The 22,341-nt window shown below is 30.1% G+C and overlaps 1 protein-coding gene across 3 annotated transcripts in view; it reads left to right on the forward strand.

Moving 5' to 3' along the window:
- Nucleotides 1-21,040, forward strand: part of LOC134715861 (AP-3 complex subunit delta-1-like) — a 43,251-nt gene extending 22,211 nt beyond the window's left edge. For 2 of the 3 annotated variants that reach the window (XM_063578380.1, XM_063578397.1), the window contains exons 13-34: nt 477-625; nt 958-1,084; nt 1,413-1,516; nt 1,930-2,161; nt 2,793-2,938; nt 4,232-4,330; nt 4,714-4,783; nt 5,334-5,402; nt 5,921-5,993; nt 6,572-6,732; nt 7,494-7,567; nt 8,223-8,373; nt 9,534-9,689; nt 12,762-12,896; nt 13,050-13,217; nt 13,921-13,968; nt 14,518-14,655; nt 15,114-15,254; nt 15,788-15,873; nt 16,432-16,556; nt 17,010-17,089; nt 17,527-21,040. In XM_063578380.1, coding sequence (XP_063434450.1) covers nt 477-625; nt 958-1,084; nt 1,413-1,516; nt 1,930-2,161; nt 2,793-2,938; nt 4,232-4,330; nt 4,714-4,783; nt 5,334-5,402; nt 5,921-5,993; nt 6,572-6,732; nt 7,494-7,567; nt 8,223-8,373; nt 9,534-9,689; nt 12,762-12,896; nt 13,050-13,217; nt 13,921-13,968; nt 14,518-14,655; nt 15,114-15,254; nt 15,788-15,873; nt 16,432-16,556; nt 17,010-17,089; nt 17,527-17,616 — 2,622 coding nt within the window. In that variant the 3' untranslated portion in view covers nt 17,617-21,040. The remainder of the gene's footprint in view (nt 1-476; nt 626-957; nt 1,085-1,412; nt 1,517-1,929; nt 2,162-2,792; nt 2,939-4,231; nt 4,331-4,713; nt 4,784-5,333; nt 5,403-5,920; nt 5,994-6,571; nt 6,733-7,493; nt 7,568-8,222; nt 8,374-9,533; nt 9,690-12,761; nt 12,897-13,049; nt 13,218-13,920; nt 13,969-14,517; nt 14,656-15,113; nt 15,255-15,787; nt 15,874-16,431; nt 16,557-17,009; nt 17,090-17,526) is intronic. The other variant, XM_063578389.1, reaches the window with a different exon arrangement.
- The last annotated feature ends 1,301 nt before the right edge of the window (nt 21,041-22,341 follow it).

Here is a 22,341-nt window from a genome sequence, read left to right on the forward strand (position 1 = left end):
TTTATACAAAGTCTGCAACTGTTTGAAAATAAGACGATAAACATGATACAAGAACCCTATACAAAACATACCACCAATCAGCTTTTATTTCTTATTTGAATGTTCAAAAGATATTAAAGTCTTATAAATGTACATGTATGCAGGCACTTGCATTAGATTGATTTCTATATGTTGCAGCTCAAATAATATTTTCAAGATGGAAATAAATATTGCTGAAGTGAAATCATTGATGTAGAGGACTTCATCTAAGATCTTACTGAGATTCATCTGAGGAATATTGGTTTCAACATCTAATATATTATTAAACAGATGTTCATACAATTTGGATAGATTTGACCACAGAAAAATGGCTAACAGTTGTTTGATCTTAAATGTGAAAGTTCTTATTACAGAAGATATATGTGATTTTACACGAAAATAGATTTTCACAATATAACTTATTCTTTATGTATACATGTAATATTTATTTAACACAGGTTTCCAAGAAAAATTTAATGGAAATTGTAAAGAAACTTATGGTACATATGGATAAAGCTGAAGGGACGCATTACAGAGATGAATTACTAGCTAAAATTATAGAAATCTGTAGTCAGTCTAATTATCAATATGTCACAAACTTTGAATGGTAAGACCTGTTAGAGATATGTCCGGTCATTCTTTGGAAACAAATGTACACAAGATGAAATAAAGAAAAAATTCTGAAAATCTAAGGCATTGTCCCATCTGCTGAAAATTTACCACCTTGACCATTTCCATTTAGTCTAAAATTAAAAACAATCTATTGTTACTAATATTCTGTAAGAATTTTCTTTTTTTGGTAGTCTTGATTATCAAAGCATTTTGAAACTGTAAAGCTGCTGAATTAGATTGTAATAGTTATATTATATTAACTTATATAATGCAAAACCAATTCGTAAATTTTTTTAACATTGATTTCAAGTATTATTCTTTATTCAGGTATGTAAGTGTTTTAGTTGAGTTAACAAGGATGGAAGGAACTCGTCATGGTCGACTGATTGCCTCACAGATGCAGGATGTTGCTATTCGTGTCCAAGCAATTAGATCATTTGCTGTCAGTCAGATGGTGAGATATATTTCCATGTCCTCACTGAGACAAAGAGGACATTAAGTTCTTACCTTGTCCATCCATATGTCTGCCTGTTAGTATGTCCCAAAATTAGTTTCCGATCTCTATCTCAAGTTTGCCACAAATAAATGTCATGAAATTTGTACATAATGCTTATTTAAAGTTGGTATTGAATGGTTTTAAAGACAGTTATGTAGGTGAATTAGTTATGTTTAACAAAACTATATAAAAAAAAAAACAAGTTTAACAAAACTATATAAAAAAAAGAACAAATAAGTATCATCCAGATCTTTTTCTCATGAACAGTCTTCTATATTTATTGCAGGCAGTGCTGTTAGAAAATTCTCATGTATTATCAGCTAACTCCCAAAGAAATGGAATATGTGAAGTTCTATATGCTGCTGCATGGATCTGCGGAGAATTTGCTGAGTATGTAGATAATTGAATTAATATAATGACGAATATGTTTTCACAATGCTGTAAGAGCAGTACAGTCTACAGTCAGACTTTTTATTACTATTGCTCATTGGTAAAATATCTTTGCGATATTCATAGAACTCAAATTTTTTGATAATTTTTCAGACAGGTTGGAAATTTGAAATTTCACGGGTATTGTTACTGTGGATTCATTATTTTTCGTTGGATACCAATTTTTGTGGGTTTCGTGGTTACAGGTGAACCACAAGTTCAAATGTCCAACGAACAACATATTTGCAATAGGCTTTGTATGCACAGATTGGCTAAACCACGAATTCAAATATCCACAAATATGCAAGTTTTTAGCAATCCACAAAAATTGATACCCACAAATGTAATTATGCAATAATGTTTTTTTTGCACAGGCATTTAAAGAATCCCAAAGAAACATTAGAATTTATGCTGCGACCAAAGATTACCTCCCTTCCTGGTCATATACAAAGTGTTTATGTACAAAACATCCCCAAGTTGTACGCTAGAATAGTGAAGGAAGCTGAGGATGAGGAGGATAATGACACTGTGAAGGAAGTCACACAAATGATGTTAGAGAAATTACCCATGTTTGTACAAAGTTCAGATTTAGAGGTTCAAGAAAGGGTAAGAAACAAAGTTCAGATTTAGAGGTTCAAGAAAGGGTAAGAAACAAAGTTCAGATTTAGAGGTTCAAGAAAGGGTAAGAAACAAAGTTCAGATTTAGAGGTTCAAGAAAGGGTAAGAAACAAAGTTCAGATTTAGAGGTTCAGGAAAGGGTAAGGAATATAGTTTTATAATGGTCCTTTTAACTTTGATAGGTTGTTGTCTTATTTGCAACCATATCTTATCTCCTTATTTTTATATAGATTCTGATTACGAAATGTAAAAACAGTAAACTGTAGGAAAAAGATCTTTTCACATTTTTGTTATGATGTGGTGAAGTAGTGTTAGGAAAATATGCTTATTTACATTTCTTAACTGACCTTAATTTTGTGAAGTTTGACAGAATGATTTACACATAGCAATACAGGTGTATAGAGATATTCAAATTATCTGTTGTAAAAGGAAAACTATTGAGAAACAATAAAACTCTTTTGAAATGAAAAGATTGTGGCGAGTCAAGCCTGTATAATAAAGGTCACCTTAGGATTTACAACCATAGAAATTTTAATTATAAATATGTATCCAAAACTGATGAATGGAATAAAGGCTCTTATTTTGAATTTTGATTTATGTAAGATGTGTATATTTTTAGGCTTGTTGTATACTACAGTTAGTAAAATATGTAGTAAAATTAATGGACAAAGATACCAAAGTGGGAGAAGAAGTAGTGGCCTTATTTTCTGGAGCATTAAACCCAGTAGCTGAAAGGGCACAGAAGAAAGTGCCAGTACCAGAAGGGTAGGTTCAATGAATGTTCAAAACAATAATGTTTTATAATTTGATAAAAGATACATTTAAAATATCCATAACATGATTGCAAACAGCCCAATGGCTACTTCAGAGATAAATGTATTGGATTTAAGCTCTGATGTCAGCAATTGGTGATCTGATAGTTACAAATTAAGTTCACTGACAAAGCATTAGCAAAGCCAGTAAACAGGTATTTGTAACCATCAAATTACCAATTGATGCTGTGAGCAAATAATCAATATTTGTTTATCCATTCTAATGAAACTATTAAACAGAAACAAAGTTAAATCATACATATAAAATCAGTCATAATTTGTCTGAGCTTGCAAGTACGTTTTCATTGCATCCATTGTGCATACTGACATGTGGAAATTTTTATTTCAATAAAAATGATTAATTACTGAGAAAGAAATTTATATTTTTGCTAGAGTTATTATTTTTCTGTTCCTAAAATTTATTTATTTAAATGATATATTCTTTTCGTCATACTGAATATGTCATAACTTTTTTATTGGTTTGTTAGTTGAATTCTACTCACTTTCGTTTACCTGTTAAATTACATACCTTTTTACTTCACTCAAAGATTTGCTTTCACATGGTAAACACTTAGTTCTTATTATATATTATTTTTGAAATTTGAGTTAAAGCGTCGATCAACACATTTTGGTAGTTTTGAGAATATTTTTTAACCCCCCCACCCGTGCCCATTTTTACTTTTGGGTATTTCAATATTTTCTCTACTGGTTTAGGGTTAATTCTTATGTATTAACAATTTTTGAATTTCTATATTGGTCATTCTTAAATTTGTTTATTGAATAGTCTTGAACTATTGTGTTGTGTGGATTCATTTCATTAGCCTAATAAATGTTTTTATTGTATTGGTTGTTTCATGTTTTTGAAAGTAATTAAAATTAATGACATTATCCTGATCAAAAAGAATGTTACAAAAATGTTGCATTAGAACAATGTTACTTCTCAACAGTAATGGTTATCACGGCTGTTGAGTATGGAATTGAATTTAGAGTACCTGCAGATTAGGAAAGTTTCACATATATAACAAATTTTCTGTATTGTTAACAGCTACCATTCAGGCATCATGAACTAGGGGAAGTCAGAACACTTTAAATTTGTGCCAGAAAATATTATTGATATGGAAGCTCGGTTATTATTTTTGTTTTACTTAAAACAATCGACAATTCTCATGCAATAAATCTATTTTGTTACTTTATGCACATTTAAAATTGAATTTGTCAAAATCATAGTCAAATGTTCTTATTTTAGGTTAGATTTAGATAAATGGATCAACCGTCCTCCTGCAGAAAGTTCAGATGATGAACCAGTTAGAGCATCCATATTTACCTTCAACCACGAAGATCGCAGGTATAACATCATTAAATTTCTTGTACACGATTTAAGTTGATTTTTTTTCAAACTTTTTTAGTGGAAACTTCATTAGTTTTAGCTCATTTAGTTTACAGTAAGTCCAGAACTTTTTAGTATTTTTTCTGTCAGTTTAATTCATTGTTAAAAGCAAAAGTAAATAACACCTTCTGAGCACTCTGCAAGTATACTGAACAAATCTAAAACAGCAAATGAGGAAAATTTTCTGAAAATGTTTTAATATATTTCAAGGGAACATGTTTGAAAAAGATACTGAACATGCAATTATTTATTTTAGTCTGTTTGTCAGTTCTGAAAATATAGTTATTTAGGTTAATATAGTGTAAATCAATATGTCTTAAAAAAATCTTTCTTTCTTTCAGAGGTGAATACACTAGTTACCACAATGATAAGAAGGCATATGTAGAACCAACAGACGAAGAATTAGAAGTGGTAGGTATTGTTTATTTGTTCTTTTTATTAACCGCCATCATTGTCTGTTGTCATGGATTTCATTGACCCCACATTTAAAAAATAAATTAATTTGTAAACAGTCAAATTCCCATCCATCCTTTAACTATATACATTTGTAGAAAAGAAAACATTAACTTTAGTCCACTTAAAGATAATGAAATATCAGGAGCCCTATTTTCATTGGTGAGTTCAAATTAAACAGCCGTAAGTGATAAATATGGTAATTGCATAAATTTAAAACTGTTCGTTTGTATGAAATTCTACCGCACTCTAGAAACTGTGGCATTGTTGCAAACACCTTGTGTGTTAACCAGTTTTCCAACAATTTTATTCCTCTCATTTTTCTAAAAAAAAAAGTACTAAAGTGCACAACCTCACATTTAGTGCACAGATCTGTAGTGATGAGTTGTAAGCTTTTCAGATCTGTTTGGTACCTACTTTCTCTTTGCAGATACTTTAATATTTCCATGTGTTGAATAAATTAAATCTCATCAGTCAATAGATTGTATTCTTGTTTGTTTTATTTTAGCGAAGGGAACAAAGAAAAGTTGAACAGATGCATAATCCACATTACTTAAAAGTAGACAGTAAACAAAAGGTAGGAAAAACTATATTAATGTATGATTTACCTTTAAAACATTGTAATTCAATTATGAAGATAACACTTATTTTTGATCACAATTATAAGATTTTCATCACAAATCTTAACAGCAGTTCTTGAGACTTTTTAACTTCAAGACAATAAAAAAATAAAAAACGCGTTTTTTGAAATTGATGGTGACTTAATTGTAAATTTTTGACCTCACAAGACCTGTTATGTTCAATTTTGAATGTTTTATATTTAATATTTCAGAGTTGTGGTTCTTATTTATAAGAAACATTTAGGATTTTGGTTGATATGATCTGTTATTTGCTATAGATGCTAGATCACCTTTTGTTTAGATTAAAAAAGATGTTTTTATGTCTTAGCAGAAAATATTGGAAATAGCTCATATAACACTTAAATATTACACTTCAAATTCATGCAAATTGTATTTTGATGGTATAAGGCTTTGTTGATTAACAAATTCGCCACGACTATAATAAAGATTTAAAACCTTTAACTTTTGATTTCAGAGGTCTGATAGCGGTAATTCAGAAGACATTCCATTATCACAGATCGATTTATCTGTGCCATTACATGTACCAGGTAAGGCCTACATTTAAGAAATTATTATAAATTAAGGAATGTATCTCCCTCATGCAAAGCTCTGATTCCTTTCACGGATTTGGCTATACTTTTTGGATTATAGCTCTTCATCTTTTATATAATATATAAGCTTTGGATTTCAAATATTTTGGCCACGAGCATCACTAAAGAGACATGTATTGTCGAAATGCACATCTGGTGCTAGAAAATTGGTACCGTTAATTTTATTACATGATAGGGGTTGTCATACAACTATATACTTGCATCCTGGACTCATTATTATATGACTGGACAGGCAATTTCATGAAAATGATTCTGTGTATCTGATTATACTAGTTAGGCTTTTATTCTTTCAGAAAATATCCTTAAAAACACATCAATATTTTTTAGCAGTTAGCAGCAAAGAAGATGTCAAAGAAGGGAATTAATTTAAAAATTAGATACAGTCCAATGAATTTAAATTCTTAAATATTTTATGTAACATTCTGGTGAGACTAGACAGTTGAAAATGTCATATACTTTAAACCAACTAATTTTTACGTATGGTTAAATTTTGCGATATTTATTATATTTGTTAGGTCTTTCATCATCAGATAAATATCTACAACTTGACAGCTCATCTAAACCCTCAAAGAAAGATAAAAAGTCCCGACGTAAGAAGAAGAAACATCAACAAGATGATTCTGATGAGGACATACAACCTGCCCATGAAGTCAGTACTGTCGTGGATATGCCTGAGGTAAGATTGTCTTCTGGAGAAATCGGAGAGATTCCACTTTTTAAATATATGTTAAAGTTTGTTGTATGTGTGCCTTTCTTAAAAAATTAAAAAAATCAGTTAAAATGTAATTTGATTTATAGTAGTTTACTGTAAAAGCTGTACAAGGCCTGGGTATGACAAAATATAAAACAAGAAAAAAACACGAAAACTGACGACCTTATTTATACAACTACAAAGTTTGTTATAAGACAAATATGGTACACAGCAACCAAGGACACCCACTTTATAAAGGGTTCCTGTCTTGTGAAAAAAACAGAATGCTTATACAAAATTTTGTGGGGCTAAAATGTTTGTTAGCATTACACACTCCTGCTCTCCTGTGACAGTAGTAACAACATGACATTGGAATTAACTATAAATCAGTTAGCCAGTTACAAATTGCTGGACTGATCAGATGTAATCTAAGAACAAATAATACTCAAAAATACAACAGTCACTAAGTACAAACCTAAGGGTATTCAAAGTTACTAAAAGTTGTTCAAAGTCAATTTTCTAATTATTAGAAAAAGAAAGAAAAAATCAGACAAATGTCAATCAGACCACCACAAACTTTTATTATAGTTTATACAATAATTCAGAAGATTCGCTCGTTAATTACAATACTTGGTTCATTTTTATGCTCTTTTAAAGCTGTCAAGTTTAAACAAATATATATTTATGGGAAAAGTTAATTACAATAAAATTAGCATTTAACTGATATTTTCCTCTGAATTTTTCAGGGCACAGTAGATTCTGACAAAGACGATGACAGACCAAATGATCAATTTAAAAAGTTAGACATGGATTTAGATATGTAAGTCATTTTGTCTTGTAGTCAGCTGATTTATTTGTATCATGTATATACATAGCAGATTATACCAACTCATAGGTGGTCATAAGGTCTGTCTGTCTACCTGTTATTAAGTATGTATTTTTGTCCCTAACTTTATCTGTATATTACACAGCTGGTGTATAATGGAATAATTTGACATTTCATCTATATTTAGTTGTACTGTGTAAAGCAATATTATGATCTGTTGGGCTCTTACTTCCTGCTATACAATACAATAATTTTTTAACTTGTAGGGGACAATGTATTGTCATACAATACTCTCAGAATGCTTGGTTTACCCATTGAGCATATAATTATCTGCTACATATTACTCTGCTTCTTTTAGTATCAAGGAGCGTTTGATACCTGGTTTTGTCCAATGGTCTGCTATTCCTGTTAGATGATACTTTTTATTACATATATATGTATTAAACTGCTGGTGTATTTTGGAACGATTCGATCAAAAATTCTAAAATAAGAAAGATGGACATTGTAATAGATCATTGGAAGACAAAAAATCCTGAATGTTACATTTACATAGCTAAATGGGAAATAATATACTAGTATATACAAAAATATACAAACAATATATTAATTTATAATTAATTATTGTCCAACGGATTATTTTCTTTGACAGGCCATTAAGAGATGATGAGATAATAAAAGCCCCAACACACAGGGTAGTACTTGATAACCAGACTGATCACTTAGACGAAGAGAAACCAAAGAAAAAACATAGGAAAGACAGAGAGGAAAGGAGAAAACATAGAAAAGAAGGCAAGGAAAAGGTAAGCAGGCATTAAACAGAAACTTACAAGCTCTGATATCTGTACTCCAAATAGTCATTAATATAAAAATGAAGATTTTGTATGATTGCCAATGAGACAACTCTTCACAAGAAACCAAATGACACAGAAATTAGCATCCTTCAACGATGAGCAAAGCCCTTACTCATAGTCAGCTATAAAAGGCCCCAGCATACTTTCCCTACTAAGTCGTATATATTCAATATGTATATAACAACTTTTTTTTGTTTGCCTGTACCTTGTACTAACTTGGATTAAATGAGGTGTAAGCAAACTATAGCCTTGATTTTCTGATCTTTATGATCACAGGAATAAATGAAAAGTATCTTTAGATTGATGCAGAAATAATTTTTCCATAAACAAACAAAATTGGATCTTATAAGAATAAAGTGTATTCAAACTCATTATCAACTGACTTGGTTGGACTGAGTTAGGGTATTCAGCTCTGAAATGGGAGGTAATGAAATATACCCTTAAAACCAAAGACTAATATAGGTATTTATAGCTTCAAGCCCTGTTGTCTTGGTTGGACTGTGTTGGGGTATTCAGCTCTGATATGGGAGGTAATGAAATATACCCTTAAAACCAAAGACTAATATAGGTATTTATAGCTTCAAGACCTGTTGTCTTGGTTGGACTGTGTTGGGGTATTCAGCTCTGATATGGGAGGTAATGAAATATACCCTTAAAACCAAAGACTAATATAGGTATTCATAGCTTCAAGACCTGTTGTCTTGGTTGGACTGTGTTGGGGTATTCAGCTCTGATATGGGAGGTAATGAAATATACCCTTAAAACCAAAGACTAATATAGGTATTCATAGCTTCAAGACCTGTTGTCTTGGTTGGACTATGTTGGGGTATTCAGCTCTGATATGGGAGGTAATGAAATATACCCTTAAAACCAAAGACTAATATAGGTATTTATAGCTTCAAGCCCTGTTGTCTTGGTTGGACTGTGTTGGGGTATTCAGCTCTGATATGGGAGGTAATGAAATATACCCTTAAAACCAAAGACCAATATTGGTATTCATAGCTTCAAGACCTGGTGTCATGGCCTCCTGTTTACTCTGCATGATATAAATTTAAAACATTGTCATACAGTTTGGGAATAATTGCAATATATTGATTATATTTTTACAGTCATCAAAGAAGAAAGAAAAGAAAAAGAAAGAAGAATCAAGTCTTCTTATTGCTGAAGAAAATGAGAATTCTCCTGAAATGGAGGTTGTAGCAAATGGCCCTAGTGACCATGCAGCTGCAGAATCACCAGACCATCAGAAAGAAAAATCAGATAAGGTAAGATTGTAGTTGGTGAGATCTCTCTCCGTGAATTGATCATAACAGCAGTAGTCATGCTTAATACTTCCATTGTTTGTGTACTCCATTGATGTTGTATAGCTTTAAGATTTCCCTTAAAATATAAAAAGACATGGATAATGCTCCATAGGTTGTTTAAATACTGATGAACACCTTTTGGGAATTTGATATTCATAGCAGATCTTTTGTAGCTTCTGTTAAATTTATTGACAGATTTTTGTGGAGCCTGCAATTTTTGTTACAGAAAGCTCGACATAGGGATAATGATCCAGCGGCGGCGTTAGCTTACTTCTTAAAAGCTTTATATTTTAGAAGGTAAAAGACCTGGACACTTCATACTTTGTATATAGATGCCTTATGTTACGAACTTTCCTTCAGTCATATGTTCAATGTCCTTGACCTCATTTTCAGGGTTCAGTGACTACTTGAAAAAAAAGTTAAGATTTTTTGTAATGTTAAATTCTCTCTTATTATAAGTAATTGGGTAATAATATTTGGTATATGCGTACCTAGCAAGGTCCTCATGCTTGTCAGACAGTTTTCACTTGATCTTGACCTCATTTCATGGATCAGTGAACAAGGCTTAGTTTTGGTGGTCAAGTCCAAATCTCAAATACTATAAGCAATAGACTAGTATATTCGGTGTATGGAAGGACTGTAAGGTGAACATGTCCAACTGGCAGGTATCATCTGACCTTAACCTCATTTTCATGGTTCAATGGTTATAGTTAAGTTTTTGTGTTTTGGTCTGTTTTTTTTATACTTTATGCAATAGGTCTACTATATTTGGTGTATGGAATGATTGTAAGGTGTACATGTCTAGCTGACAGGTGTCATCTGACCTTACAGTTAAGTTTTTGAGTTTTGGTCTATTTTTCTAATACTTTATGCATCAGGTCAACTATATTTGGTGTATGGAAATATTTTATGATTTATATGTCTGTTACGCAGGTTTTATTTGACCGTGACCTCATTTTCAGTGTTTGTGTTTTGGTCTGTTTTTCTCAATTTATAAGCAATAACTATATTTGTTGTATTGATTAATTGTTATCTGTACATGTCTGCCTGGCATGGTTCATCTGAACTTGACCTCATTTTCATGGTTCATTGATCTGTGTTTTGTTTCCTTGGTTAATATTGAGTTTATGTGACAGTTGTAATAAAGCTTTATATTTAGGTCTATCAACATAATATCAATGATTAGTAAAGAAGACGAGACATTTAAGTGTGTGCACTCTTGTTAAGATTATTGTGTTTTAGGTCTATCAATATAATATCAATGATTAGTAAAGAAGACGAGACATTTAAGTGTGTGCACTCTTGTTAAGATTTCCTGTGTTTTAGGTCTATCAATATAATATCAATGATTAGTAAAGAAGACGAGACATTTAAGTGTGTGCACTCTTGTTAAGATTTCCTGTGTTTTAGGTCTATCAATATAATATCAATGATTAGTAAAGAAGACGAGACATTTAAGTGTGTGCACTCTTGTTAAGATTTCCTGTGTTTTAGGTCTATCAATATAATATCAATGATTAGTAAAGAAGACGAGACATTTAAGTGTGTGCACTCTTGTTAAGATTTCCTGTGTTTTAGGTCTATCAATATAATATCAATGATTAGTAAAGAAGACGAGACATTTAAGTGTGTGCACTCTTGTTAAGATTTCCTGTGTTTTAGGTCTATCAATATAATATCAATGATTAGTAAAGAAGACGAGACATTTAAGTGTGTGCACTCTTGTTAAGATTTCCTGTGTTTTAGGTCTATCAATATAATATCAATGATTAGTAAAGAAGACGAGACATTTAAGTGTGTGCACTCTTGTTAAGATTTCCTGTGTTTTAGGTCTATCAATATAATATCAATGATTAGTAAAGAAGACGAGACATTTAAGTGTGTGCACTCTTGTTAAGATTTCCTGTGTTTTAGGTCTATCAATATAATATCAATGATTAGTAAAGAAGACGAGACATTTAAGTGTGTGCACTCTTGTTAAGATTTCCTGTGTTTTAGGTCTATCAATATAATATCAATGATTAGTAAAGAAGACGAGACATTTAAGTGTGTGCACTCTTGTTAAGATTTCCTGTGTTTTAGGTCTATCAATATAATATCAATGATTAGTAAAGAAGACGAGACATTTAAGTGTGTGCACTCTTGTTAAGATTTCCTGTGTTTTAGGTCTATCAATATAATATCAATGATTAGTAAAGAAGACGAGACATTTAAGTGTGTGCACTCTTGTTAAGATTTCCTGTGTTTTAGGTCTATCAATATAATATCAATGATTAGTAAAGAAGACGAGACATTTAAGTGTGTGCACTCTTGTTAAGATTTCCTGTGTTTTAGGTCTATCAATATAATATCAATGATTAGTAAAGAAGACGAGACATTTAAGTGTGTGCACTCTTGTTAAGATTTCCTGTGTTTTAGGTCTATCAATATAATATCAATGATTAGTAAAGAAGACGAGACATTTAAGTGTGTGCACTCTTGTTAAGATTTCCTGTGTTTTAGGTCTATCAATATAATATCAATGATTAGTAAAGAAGACGAGACATTTAAGTGTGTGCACTCTTGTTAAGATTTCCTGTGTTTTAGGTCTATCAATATAATATCAATGATTAGTAAAGAAGACGAGACATTTAAGTGTGTGCACTCTTGTTAAGATTTCCTGTGTTTTAGGTCTATCAATATAATATCAATGATTAGTAAAGAAGACGAGACATTTAAGTGTGTGCACTCTTGTTAAGATTTCCTGTGTTTTAGGTCTATCAATATAATATCAATGATTAGTAAAGAAGACGAGACATTTAAGTGTGTGCACTCTTGTTAAGATTTCCTGTGTTTTAGAGTATCAAGACATAATATAGTTGATACACATTAAAAACATTAAAAAGTAAACCCTTCTTCAACAGAACAAAACAAGACTAAAGTTAAAATGTTTGGGTGATTGATTAAACTGTTATACATTGAAGTAGAAATAGTTGTACATAAAAGATGTCTGTTTTGTAGTGTTTACATGTAACAAAGATGATTCTTTTTCAGACTGATGATCTTGATTTTTGGTTGTCTAAAAATGATACAACTCCCAGCGCTTCCAAATCAGAGAAAACAATGGAAAATGACGTTAGACCTACACCTGTTATTACTGTAGCTAGTGATGAAGAATTGGAAACTAAAGTGAGTTTTTGTAGGGATGACAATACAATCAATTTATGATCAGTCTTATGTATGTAAGCTTGAATTATATTGTTCAACAGTATTATCATGTTGTATGTAAGTTTTTATTTCTCATTGATAAATTTCTGTGATGTATTGATATAAATGTTTCAGAAGCCAAAAAAGAAGAAAGAAAAGAAGGTTAAAAAGGAGAAAAAAGAAAAGAGAGATAAGAAGAAATTGTTGAGGGCTGATTATGAAGTAGCAGAGGGTATAACTACTCCATCAAAAGAACAAGTTTCTCCATCACAGATGGACACTCCTATAAATGTGCAATTTCCTGTAAGTTTTTTTGTTGTTGTTGCAGTATTTTAAGTGTATTGGTTTTGATACCTTCACAAGACCGAATAAACTGGTTTAAAAGGGTGTCACATTTCAAAAGACATCTGTGTACAGTACTAATTATGTGTTTTAAGTCGATAACTGTATTATGATTCATACCAGCCAGCATAGATTACTAGCAGGACATTATATAGCTTACACAATAACTTCTTGTCTATTCTGCAACCAAGCATTTCTTTGTATAAAAATAAGGAGGTGTGTTATGACTGTCAATGGGACAACTGTCAACAAGATTCTAAATAATGTAGTTACAAGCAGCTATATTTTGCTGTACAGCCATCAACTATGGGCAAAATCCGTTTCCATTAACTACTAAATACCAAGACATAACAAAATGAAATAATAATTCAAACAAAAAAAACAACAATCTGATAAATGAGCGTTTGTCTGAACTTATTTATATTTCAATTATGTATTACAAGGGCGGATCCAGCCATTTTAAAAAGGTGGGGTTCCAACTATATGTTCCCATTCAAATGCATTGATCGGCCAAAAAAAGGGGGGGTTCCAACACCTAGACACCCCCCTGGATCTGCCAATGAATGAGAACAAGGAATATTTATTACCAGTAACATGTTGCAAAGATTGAAATGTTCTCAAACATATTTTATTTGTAATCTTTATTATGTATTTTTAATTGTAGCCAATGTCAACATATCAGACACTTGGAGAAAACAAGTCTTTAAAACTTGTAAGTGAACTTTATTTCTTCGTCATAAATTACTTTTCTTGTTATATAAAAAATATTCCTAGAACAACGATTTGAAAAGAAATATGCATTTCTTCCATATGATAAATAGAGTATTTTTGAGAAAAATAAACTTATGATAGGATATTTTAGGAATAGGTACATTTTTAACTTTGATGTGTAGATCGTTTATAACTATACAATATAATAGAACTAGAAAATATGTCCAAGCAATTGTAATGTAAAATACAGCCTTTGTAAGACAAAAACTTTAATTCTTCAAAAAGTTTACAAAATCTCTACTGTTCTTAACAAAATGGTTGAGTTTTAATTAAATCACTTGAAGCACACTTTAATTGGTGGGCAACATGTTTAATCTGGCAAAAAGGATGGTTAAAGGTTCATGTGTTCATAGGATAACATAGAATTGTACCAAAAATCACAGGTTTTAAGGTCTTATACCTGTCAGTCATATTATTTGTGTTTGAAATTTAAGTTTGTTTTATAATTTAGAAATATGAAATGGCATTTTACATAATTTTGTATTTTCAGACGTATGAAATCCGAGGGAGTCATCAGCGTCATGACCAGGTGGTTGTCTCTGTTGTGTTCACAAATCTGACGTCCAATCAGATTAAAGATTTGGAATTAAATGTGTTAGATAGTCTAAATGCTAAATTAATAAGAGGGGTAAGTAGTCATATGATAAAAAATAAATACAGAATTTACAGGGGGGAGGGTTGTTATTTTGTGTAATGTTACAAAATTCATACCTATCAACCCTCCCCTTTAGAGCAGGAGTCTCCAACACAAACTACAAAATTCTAGAAATCTCCCGACAACTTAGGGTGACGCCTCCCTTTTTTTTAAAAAGTTTCAGAGGTTGACAGGTATGGTACAAAATCAGAACTTTATAATATAATATAGAGCTTATAGCTACTTTTAATTCTGAGTCTTTTGACCAAAGATGTAAGCTTTTTTAAGTAGAATTTTCTCAGCAGTTCATATAACAATTATCAGCTGAATATTTTCTTCAAATCTATAGATAATCTATCAATTGAAAAGTATATAAATGCACTATCAAATGGAGAAATCATTTTTCAGTATGTTAAAAATACCTTATAAAAAAAATCATTTTCTGATTTTAGATTGGATGTTCTCATCGAGATCCTGTAAAGGTCCCTTTTGTTTTACTGCCTAATACCCAGAATGAGGGCCAGTTTGCCTTCTCTGTTGATAGTATTAATATACCTCAAAAACTCAAAGGCACATTAACTTACATGGAAAAGGTAAGTTATTGAAGAACATGTATAATAGGTATTGCTAAGACATTTGACTTATTTAGAATATTCTCTTATATATATTCAAAGCAGTTTCAGTCATAAAGGAATGGAAATAATGTAGTTATATAGATATAAGAAGATGTGGTATGAGTGCATATGAGACAACTTTCCATCCAAATCACAATTTGTAAAAGTAATTTGTAAAGGTAAACCATTATAGGTCAAAGTACTGTTTAAATGTGTAATCTCAGAATGTGTATTCGCAAAATAAACTTTTAAAATGTTTAAATTGCACATTCATTTACAATTAAGAAATTTCTCCTGCTTATTAGAGTATCAGTTAAATAGAAGAGAATTATGTCAAGATATTTATTTCTAAGTAAGTGGATTTTGTGGTTTTTATATTGCTTTAAGAAATGGATTTAGTATTATGGAAATCATATGTTATCCCTTATTTATTTAGATTATAAAATGTTACATATGACAAATAAGAGAATACAAATTTCGTATCATTCACCTAATATTTGTTTTCCTTTCAGACTGATGATGGGTCGACACATGAAAAATTAGATTTTAAAATTAACTTTAGATGCAGTGATTTCCTTATAAGTACTCCATGCAAAAGGTATGTTATAGAATTTAGAACAAATGTGTAGAAAAAATATATTAACAGTGCTCTGTTTCATCCTTCAAACCTGACATATATTGATTGTAAAATAAACATTTTCAATTCAATTCAATATTTTATTGGAAAGAGCACAATAGAGGCATTTTAGAATATAAAGTACTATGGGTAATTTCATGTGGTGTACATCAAAATGAAAATAGTCAATTCATTTGTAGATCTTGTATGTTATTTTGTTGTTTTAATTTCCATTTCGGGGATGTGAACCAATCAAAACAATCTCTTGTACAATTTTTAGAATGCAATAGTTTTTGACATGCTGAATAAGCGTTGATCAGTTTTAAGAAAAATATTTATGAAGAAACAGTCCTTTTAAATTGAACATTATTGTACGTTGCTTTTATCTGCCATTTGTTGAATGTGTCCATTGCTTTTTCACTTTTTCCTTTTGTTGAAAGTTATACATTTTTTGTGAATTCTGATATTTTCAAAAAGTAAAAATAAAGCAGAAGTAAAAACAAAACTTGAATGAAGTAATATTTTATTTTTTAATTACAGTTCTGAGTTTGCATCATTACTGGGAAGTGGTGACCTGAATGAAAAATCATCAATAAGTTTTACCCCATCAGATCAAGAGTTTCCTTTAATTCTAGCCAAAATATGTTTTCATCTTCATTTTAGAGGTAAGAATAAATTGCATGCAAAGAATAAAATATCTTAAATAAATATGATGAAATATGAAAAGAATAGCATAATGAGAAAGGCTTATAACATTACTAAAAGTGGTTATAAAATGATCAAATTTATGTTATTGAAAATCTTATAGAAAAGCAGTATGATATAAGGGACAGTCTTGTAAAATGTATAAATTGGATAGTTGTTTTATATGTATGAAAAGTATGTGATGCATAACTCTAAAAAGTTTGGTGTTATCACATTGTTTTTAGAAATAAAGATATCATTACTTCAACTTATAAAAGGAACAATTAACACTTTTGCATGAGGTGCCCATTGAAAATAATGTAGATTTCAATGGTGAAACAACAATTAACACTTATGCATGAGGTGCCCATTGAAAATAATGTAAATTTCAATGGTGAAACAACAATATTTAATCCTATTTATTAATTTTACAGTTGTGGAACAAGTGCCAGACAGTGCTTCATTGTACAGTAAATCAATACGTGATCATCCCGTTTGTTTATTAGTTAAAATGGTAAGACAATTTATACGTTTAGTTCAACTTGTTAATGTTAATTCTTATGTATATATATATATATGCATACACAAATATCAAATGCATCATTTAGATAGTATTCAAGTGATGAAAACATTCAGAAATTCTATTGCTACCAGAAATCTTAAGACTTGTGGACATTTATTCCCTATTTTATGCATACCTTGAAATTTAATGATTTATACATTTTTTTTAGCAATCCAATGTAAATAATTTTGTTGTTAGTTTTACCTTTTTTTGCACTCTAGACTTTCATCCTGTTAATGCAAAAAATATGTGCCACTCGTTGTTAAGTAGCTTTAAATCAATCAATCACTTCCAATTTAGGCCCAAAAAAAATGCAAAATATGAAGAAAACAGATATTAAAAAAACATGTTGTTATTAAGCATTAACAATACTTTTTCTTCTATTTCAGGTAAAAAATGACATTAAAGTTGATGGTAAAGGAACAGATTCTGATATAGTGTCCAATATATTACAAGATATAAAGTCTGTTCTACTGTAGCCTTTGTATATCACCTAATTATTGAATTCTGTTTATTTATGAACTTACTTTTGACTTTAATCATTGTGAAAAGATTCGTTTTTTGTCAGCATTAGCGACTTTTTTTGTCACTTACTACTTTGTGAAAGGAATCAAAGTTATCAGAAAATATGACATAGTTGTTATTGTAATTGATTTATAGCAAATGGCTATTTCTGAACAGTTTGCTTTTGCTTGCTTAATTGATGTTGCTTCAAGCACATATGTCACCCAAAGATGGCAGTTTAAGTTAAGTATCTTCAACCTGAAAACTAGGTCTAAACTAATAGGAAATCTTAATTTTTAAAAGTAAATTTTATGTAGTATGCTTCTTTAAAAACTGAAACATCTTCTTTTGAGACTAGAGGACAAAAAGTACATATGTTTTTGAATGTGTATTTGAAGAAATTGTTATAGAGTTTAATTTTCATAAGTGGTTATTTTCTTTTCAAGGTGCATTTCTTGATAAAAAAACGTTTGTTACAATGAAAAGACTGTAATATACGGTATCAGTTAAAGATAGAAGCTGTTATTTTTTCTATTGTAAAATCCATTTTCTATATTTGACACCTTATAAAAAGTTAATATTTTTTGACAAGATATAATATACAGTAAAAAGTTACTTTAATTTATTGGTTTCTTTTCAGTCTAGTCACTGTCTCATAGTATAGACAATTTACAACCAATCAAATTGTTCTCTTAAGGAGGCAATTCTAACAAGATTGTGAAATGAAATTGCCACTTTTGACTTCTGTTAGTGTCAAATAATCTAAATATGTATTCACCAATTTCAATATATTAATCTTATTTAAAAAGTGATAAATCATTAATCTTTATGTAGTACCCCACTCCCGCCCTAATTCATGGTTGTTTACTTTCTGTACTAATAATGTGTCATCATATCTTATTCACCACCTTTCACTTTTGAGATTACCTTTCATTATAAGGAAATGTATCCCTTTTGATGAGATTGACATTTTGTAAAATTCTATCTTGTATATCTTCATTTACTTAATGTGATGCTCTTATTTCAATAAATTAATATATCCTGAATAAATGATCATAATTTACTGAAAACTGTTCAAATACAAATACTATTTTATTCATAATTGTACTATAATAGACCACTTTAGAGTTCATCCGTCACCGGCAAAAACACATCAATTATGCACGCCTTTATGACGTCATTTACCAGTTAGAGGGGATCCCTGCTTTATCAACGTTCATCAAGCCTCTTAGTGATCATCATTGTGCAGGATAAACTAGAAATAATTGTTGTTCTGTAGGTACTTACTGACAATTCCCTAATGACAGCAGTGTTGATTGTCAATTTTGAGAATTCAAATTGCCGAATAATTCGTACAATACAGAATTATAGTTTTCCAACCACCCAATCAACATTGGTAGGGAAGTGATGACGCCCCTAAACTCAAATGAGGTTCACTAAAACCAGAGTTTTTGAGCAGAAATGCATCGAACTCGAAAGTTGTCTATTGTTTCCATTCCGTTCTATTACTTGTCAAAACTAAGTTTGTTGGACATTTGAGGATGTCACAGATAGATCAATAATTATGACAGAGACATTATTTATAAAGTCAAGTATAAAAGTTATAACAAATCTTCTCAGAGATCAGCAGTGCAATGCAAGAATGACTATGTGTTCACATTTTTATTCAAATTTCTGTGTTTTAAGACATGGGGCATAACTCTATATCTTAGTTTTGAGTTTTGCACTGTGATCTATATTTTTAGCATCATAATAAAGCTGATTGGTCTGAAAGTTTTTGAGATATTGATAGTCTTAAAACAATTTATAAACTAAGAAGGTATGAATGTACATGAATGGCATAATTTTGCCCCATATAAAATTGTAATAATTATAATATGTGGATGGACAATATGTGCAATTTCCGTCACTTGCTGTTACAAAATATTATAAGTTGAATACATAAAATATATCAGGGCCCTTGTACACATTACAAATATTTTGCACTAATAAAGTTATTTGAATTAGCTCATTATTTGTCAGATTCTGAGAAAAAATCCCTAGTACCTTTTTCTAACATTTATTTCTTTCATGATTTTATATTAATTATTAAGTGTCCAGAATTCAAATTGTGTAGATAGTATAGTAGGAAATGTTATACAAGGTCAACAATTGAAAATAAAAATATGTGTTTTTTTTGTTTTTCTGATTTAAAAAAGTGCACAATAGCAGTTTTTCATGTGGCTGCTATCGTATGTTTAAAGACCAGCTTATTTTGTATATGATGCAGTATGTTTAAAGAATGACTGCAGCAACTTATTTATTACTTTATAAAGTGCTACAATTTGATTACGCTTTAAAGTCTCTTTTTGTTAAAACAGTTTTATTTTAAACTGTTTAATATAATATTTATTGTAAAGCTTTAAAATGTACTAGATCTACTAATGTGAACTTTGAGACCACCATAGTTTGTTTATACATGTAATACCTCATGGAAAACCCATCACAAATGATTTTTTTCCTTAACATCAGTACCAATATTTTTCAAAAACTTCCAGTTATGAAATGAGCTCAAAGGTCAAAATCAGTGTAGTTGTAGAGGTTGAGTTATGTTCTAGTCTTGTAAATAATGGTATGAACTTTGTTTATAGGATATAGAAGATAATTCTGAGAGGGGTCCAAGAGTTTATTTCATCACCCATCTGTTATACTAATTACCAGGCGAAAGCTTTTTGGTTATCCTTCATTTGTAATTGAACATTAAACATTTGTTTCTTTGAAACATTCCCTATTTCCATTCTTAATTGTATTTCTTAAACTAAAGTGGTTCTATCAATAAGAATATTTCATAAATAAAGTAATATTATTAATTTCATAAAATGAATATTTCTGAAACATTTCATTTTAAATTGGTATATTTGAAATAAAAAAAAAAAGTTACATACAAGATACAGAAAAGATATTACAAAAAAACATGTTTGGAAATTATTGAAAGAACGTTTGTTTGTTTCCTGAAGCCCTACAGACATACAGTGGTAGCAATTCACAATTACTCACCACTACAAATGTTAACAATTACTTATCTTTTACAAGGTAAAATACTAAAGCTGCTGAATTGTAGAATTAGTGGAGGGAAGTAGAGATAATTTGGGTTTTTGTTGAAATTATTATGTTTGTCTGATGTTATATGTATTTTTTCTTTGATATCTAGATGAAAAGTAATTTGACCAAATTCCTATAGTGCTTCATGTCATTATTATAGTTTTGTTGTTATTTATTTATATTGTTTTGTTGTCCATGCACACTGCATGTATATAATATAACTAATCATCACAAAATGTGAATAAAAATGTGATAAGTTTATTTTAAAAAGAGTATGTCAAATAATTTGTAAATAAGAAATAAATTCATTTTACAGGATACATATGTTTTTGTTACTTGAACATATACAGCCAATAGTCATGTAAGGTATCAGGATTATAATTTAATGAGCCATACACGCGTATCATCTCCATAAGAATTGTCGGTGACGTTGAGATCAAAACAGTTATAAAGCCAAATTAAGTACAAAGTTGAAGAGAATTTAGGACCCAAAATTCAAAAAAACGTTGTGCCAAATACGGCTAAGGTAATCTATTCCTGGGAAACAAGTTATAAATTTCACCTTTATCTTAGCAGGTTGCCTTTCTCTTTTTCTGTTTTAAGCAATAACCAAGCATTTTGAACCTTAACTCAAATGTCTTTCTCTTATTAAGGTCAGACTTCTTTGTTCTATGATGTGACTATAAATAAATTAAAATAAAGATCAGCCATTTTAAAGGAATGAATGATGCACTGTTGAATTGTCGTTATTCAATAAAACTTGTCTACTTTACCCTTAGCTTTCAAACAAAAACATTTCTTCTTGATTCTGGTGATTTGTGCAATAATCTGCATTCAAGTATAAGTACAGGAAATATGTCATTATGACAGAAAGCTAATGATACTAATAATCCAAGATATATTTAGAGGTCATTAATAGATATTTTTCTATTGAAAAGAACAAGCTCTAATTCACTCCTAGGTAAAGAAAAGGTTGTGACATGATCACCTAATACCAAATTCTTGAAATAATAATTAAAAATTGAGAGTTCATAATCATCATAACTGTTTTCTTCCCTGAAACTAATATCAATTAAGAAAACAAAAAGAATCTTAGCAGATAACTGGTTTTAACAATTTCAAAAGACAACAAAAACAAACAATGTGTATGACTTTTGATACACATAAATGTATCTGAAACAAATGATTTAAATACATTTATCACACATCAAAGTAAATTAGTTATTAGCTGTTTACCAACTTGCTTTAGCTTAACCATCACATTGAATAAAATTAAAGATTTTGTGAATGAGATAATATGTTCATCATTAGCTATTAAGGTTTATGTACCCTTCTGTAGCCATTTTTGTATGAGAATTTCAAACTTCAATTGTATCAAAACTACAGATATAAAAAATAATATAGATAGGCCATTTTGTACATATTCCAAGTGAAACTTGATGCAAAGCATTATTTTTTACTGTTCCATTGCATTTAATAGAAAAAGAGGACTTTGTGGCAAATAAATCAAGATTTTTATAGAAAATCCACAGCCTTCATCCCTGTACTCTCATATTTTTAATTTGATGACTGATAGATATATGATTATTGTATGCAGTGCTAGCATTGATTTCCTTAAA

This window comes from Mytilus trossulus, chromosome 1, assembly GCF_036588685.1.
Source record: "Mytilus trossulus isolate FHL-02 chromosome 1, PNRI_Mtr1.1.1.hap1, whole genome shotgun sequence".
In the NCBI taxonomy this organism is placed as follows: Eukaryota; Metazoa; Mollusca; class Bivalvia; order Mytilida; family Mytilidae; genus Mytilus; species Mytilus trossulus.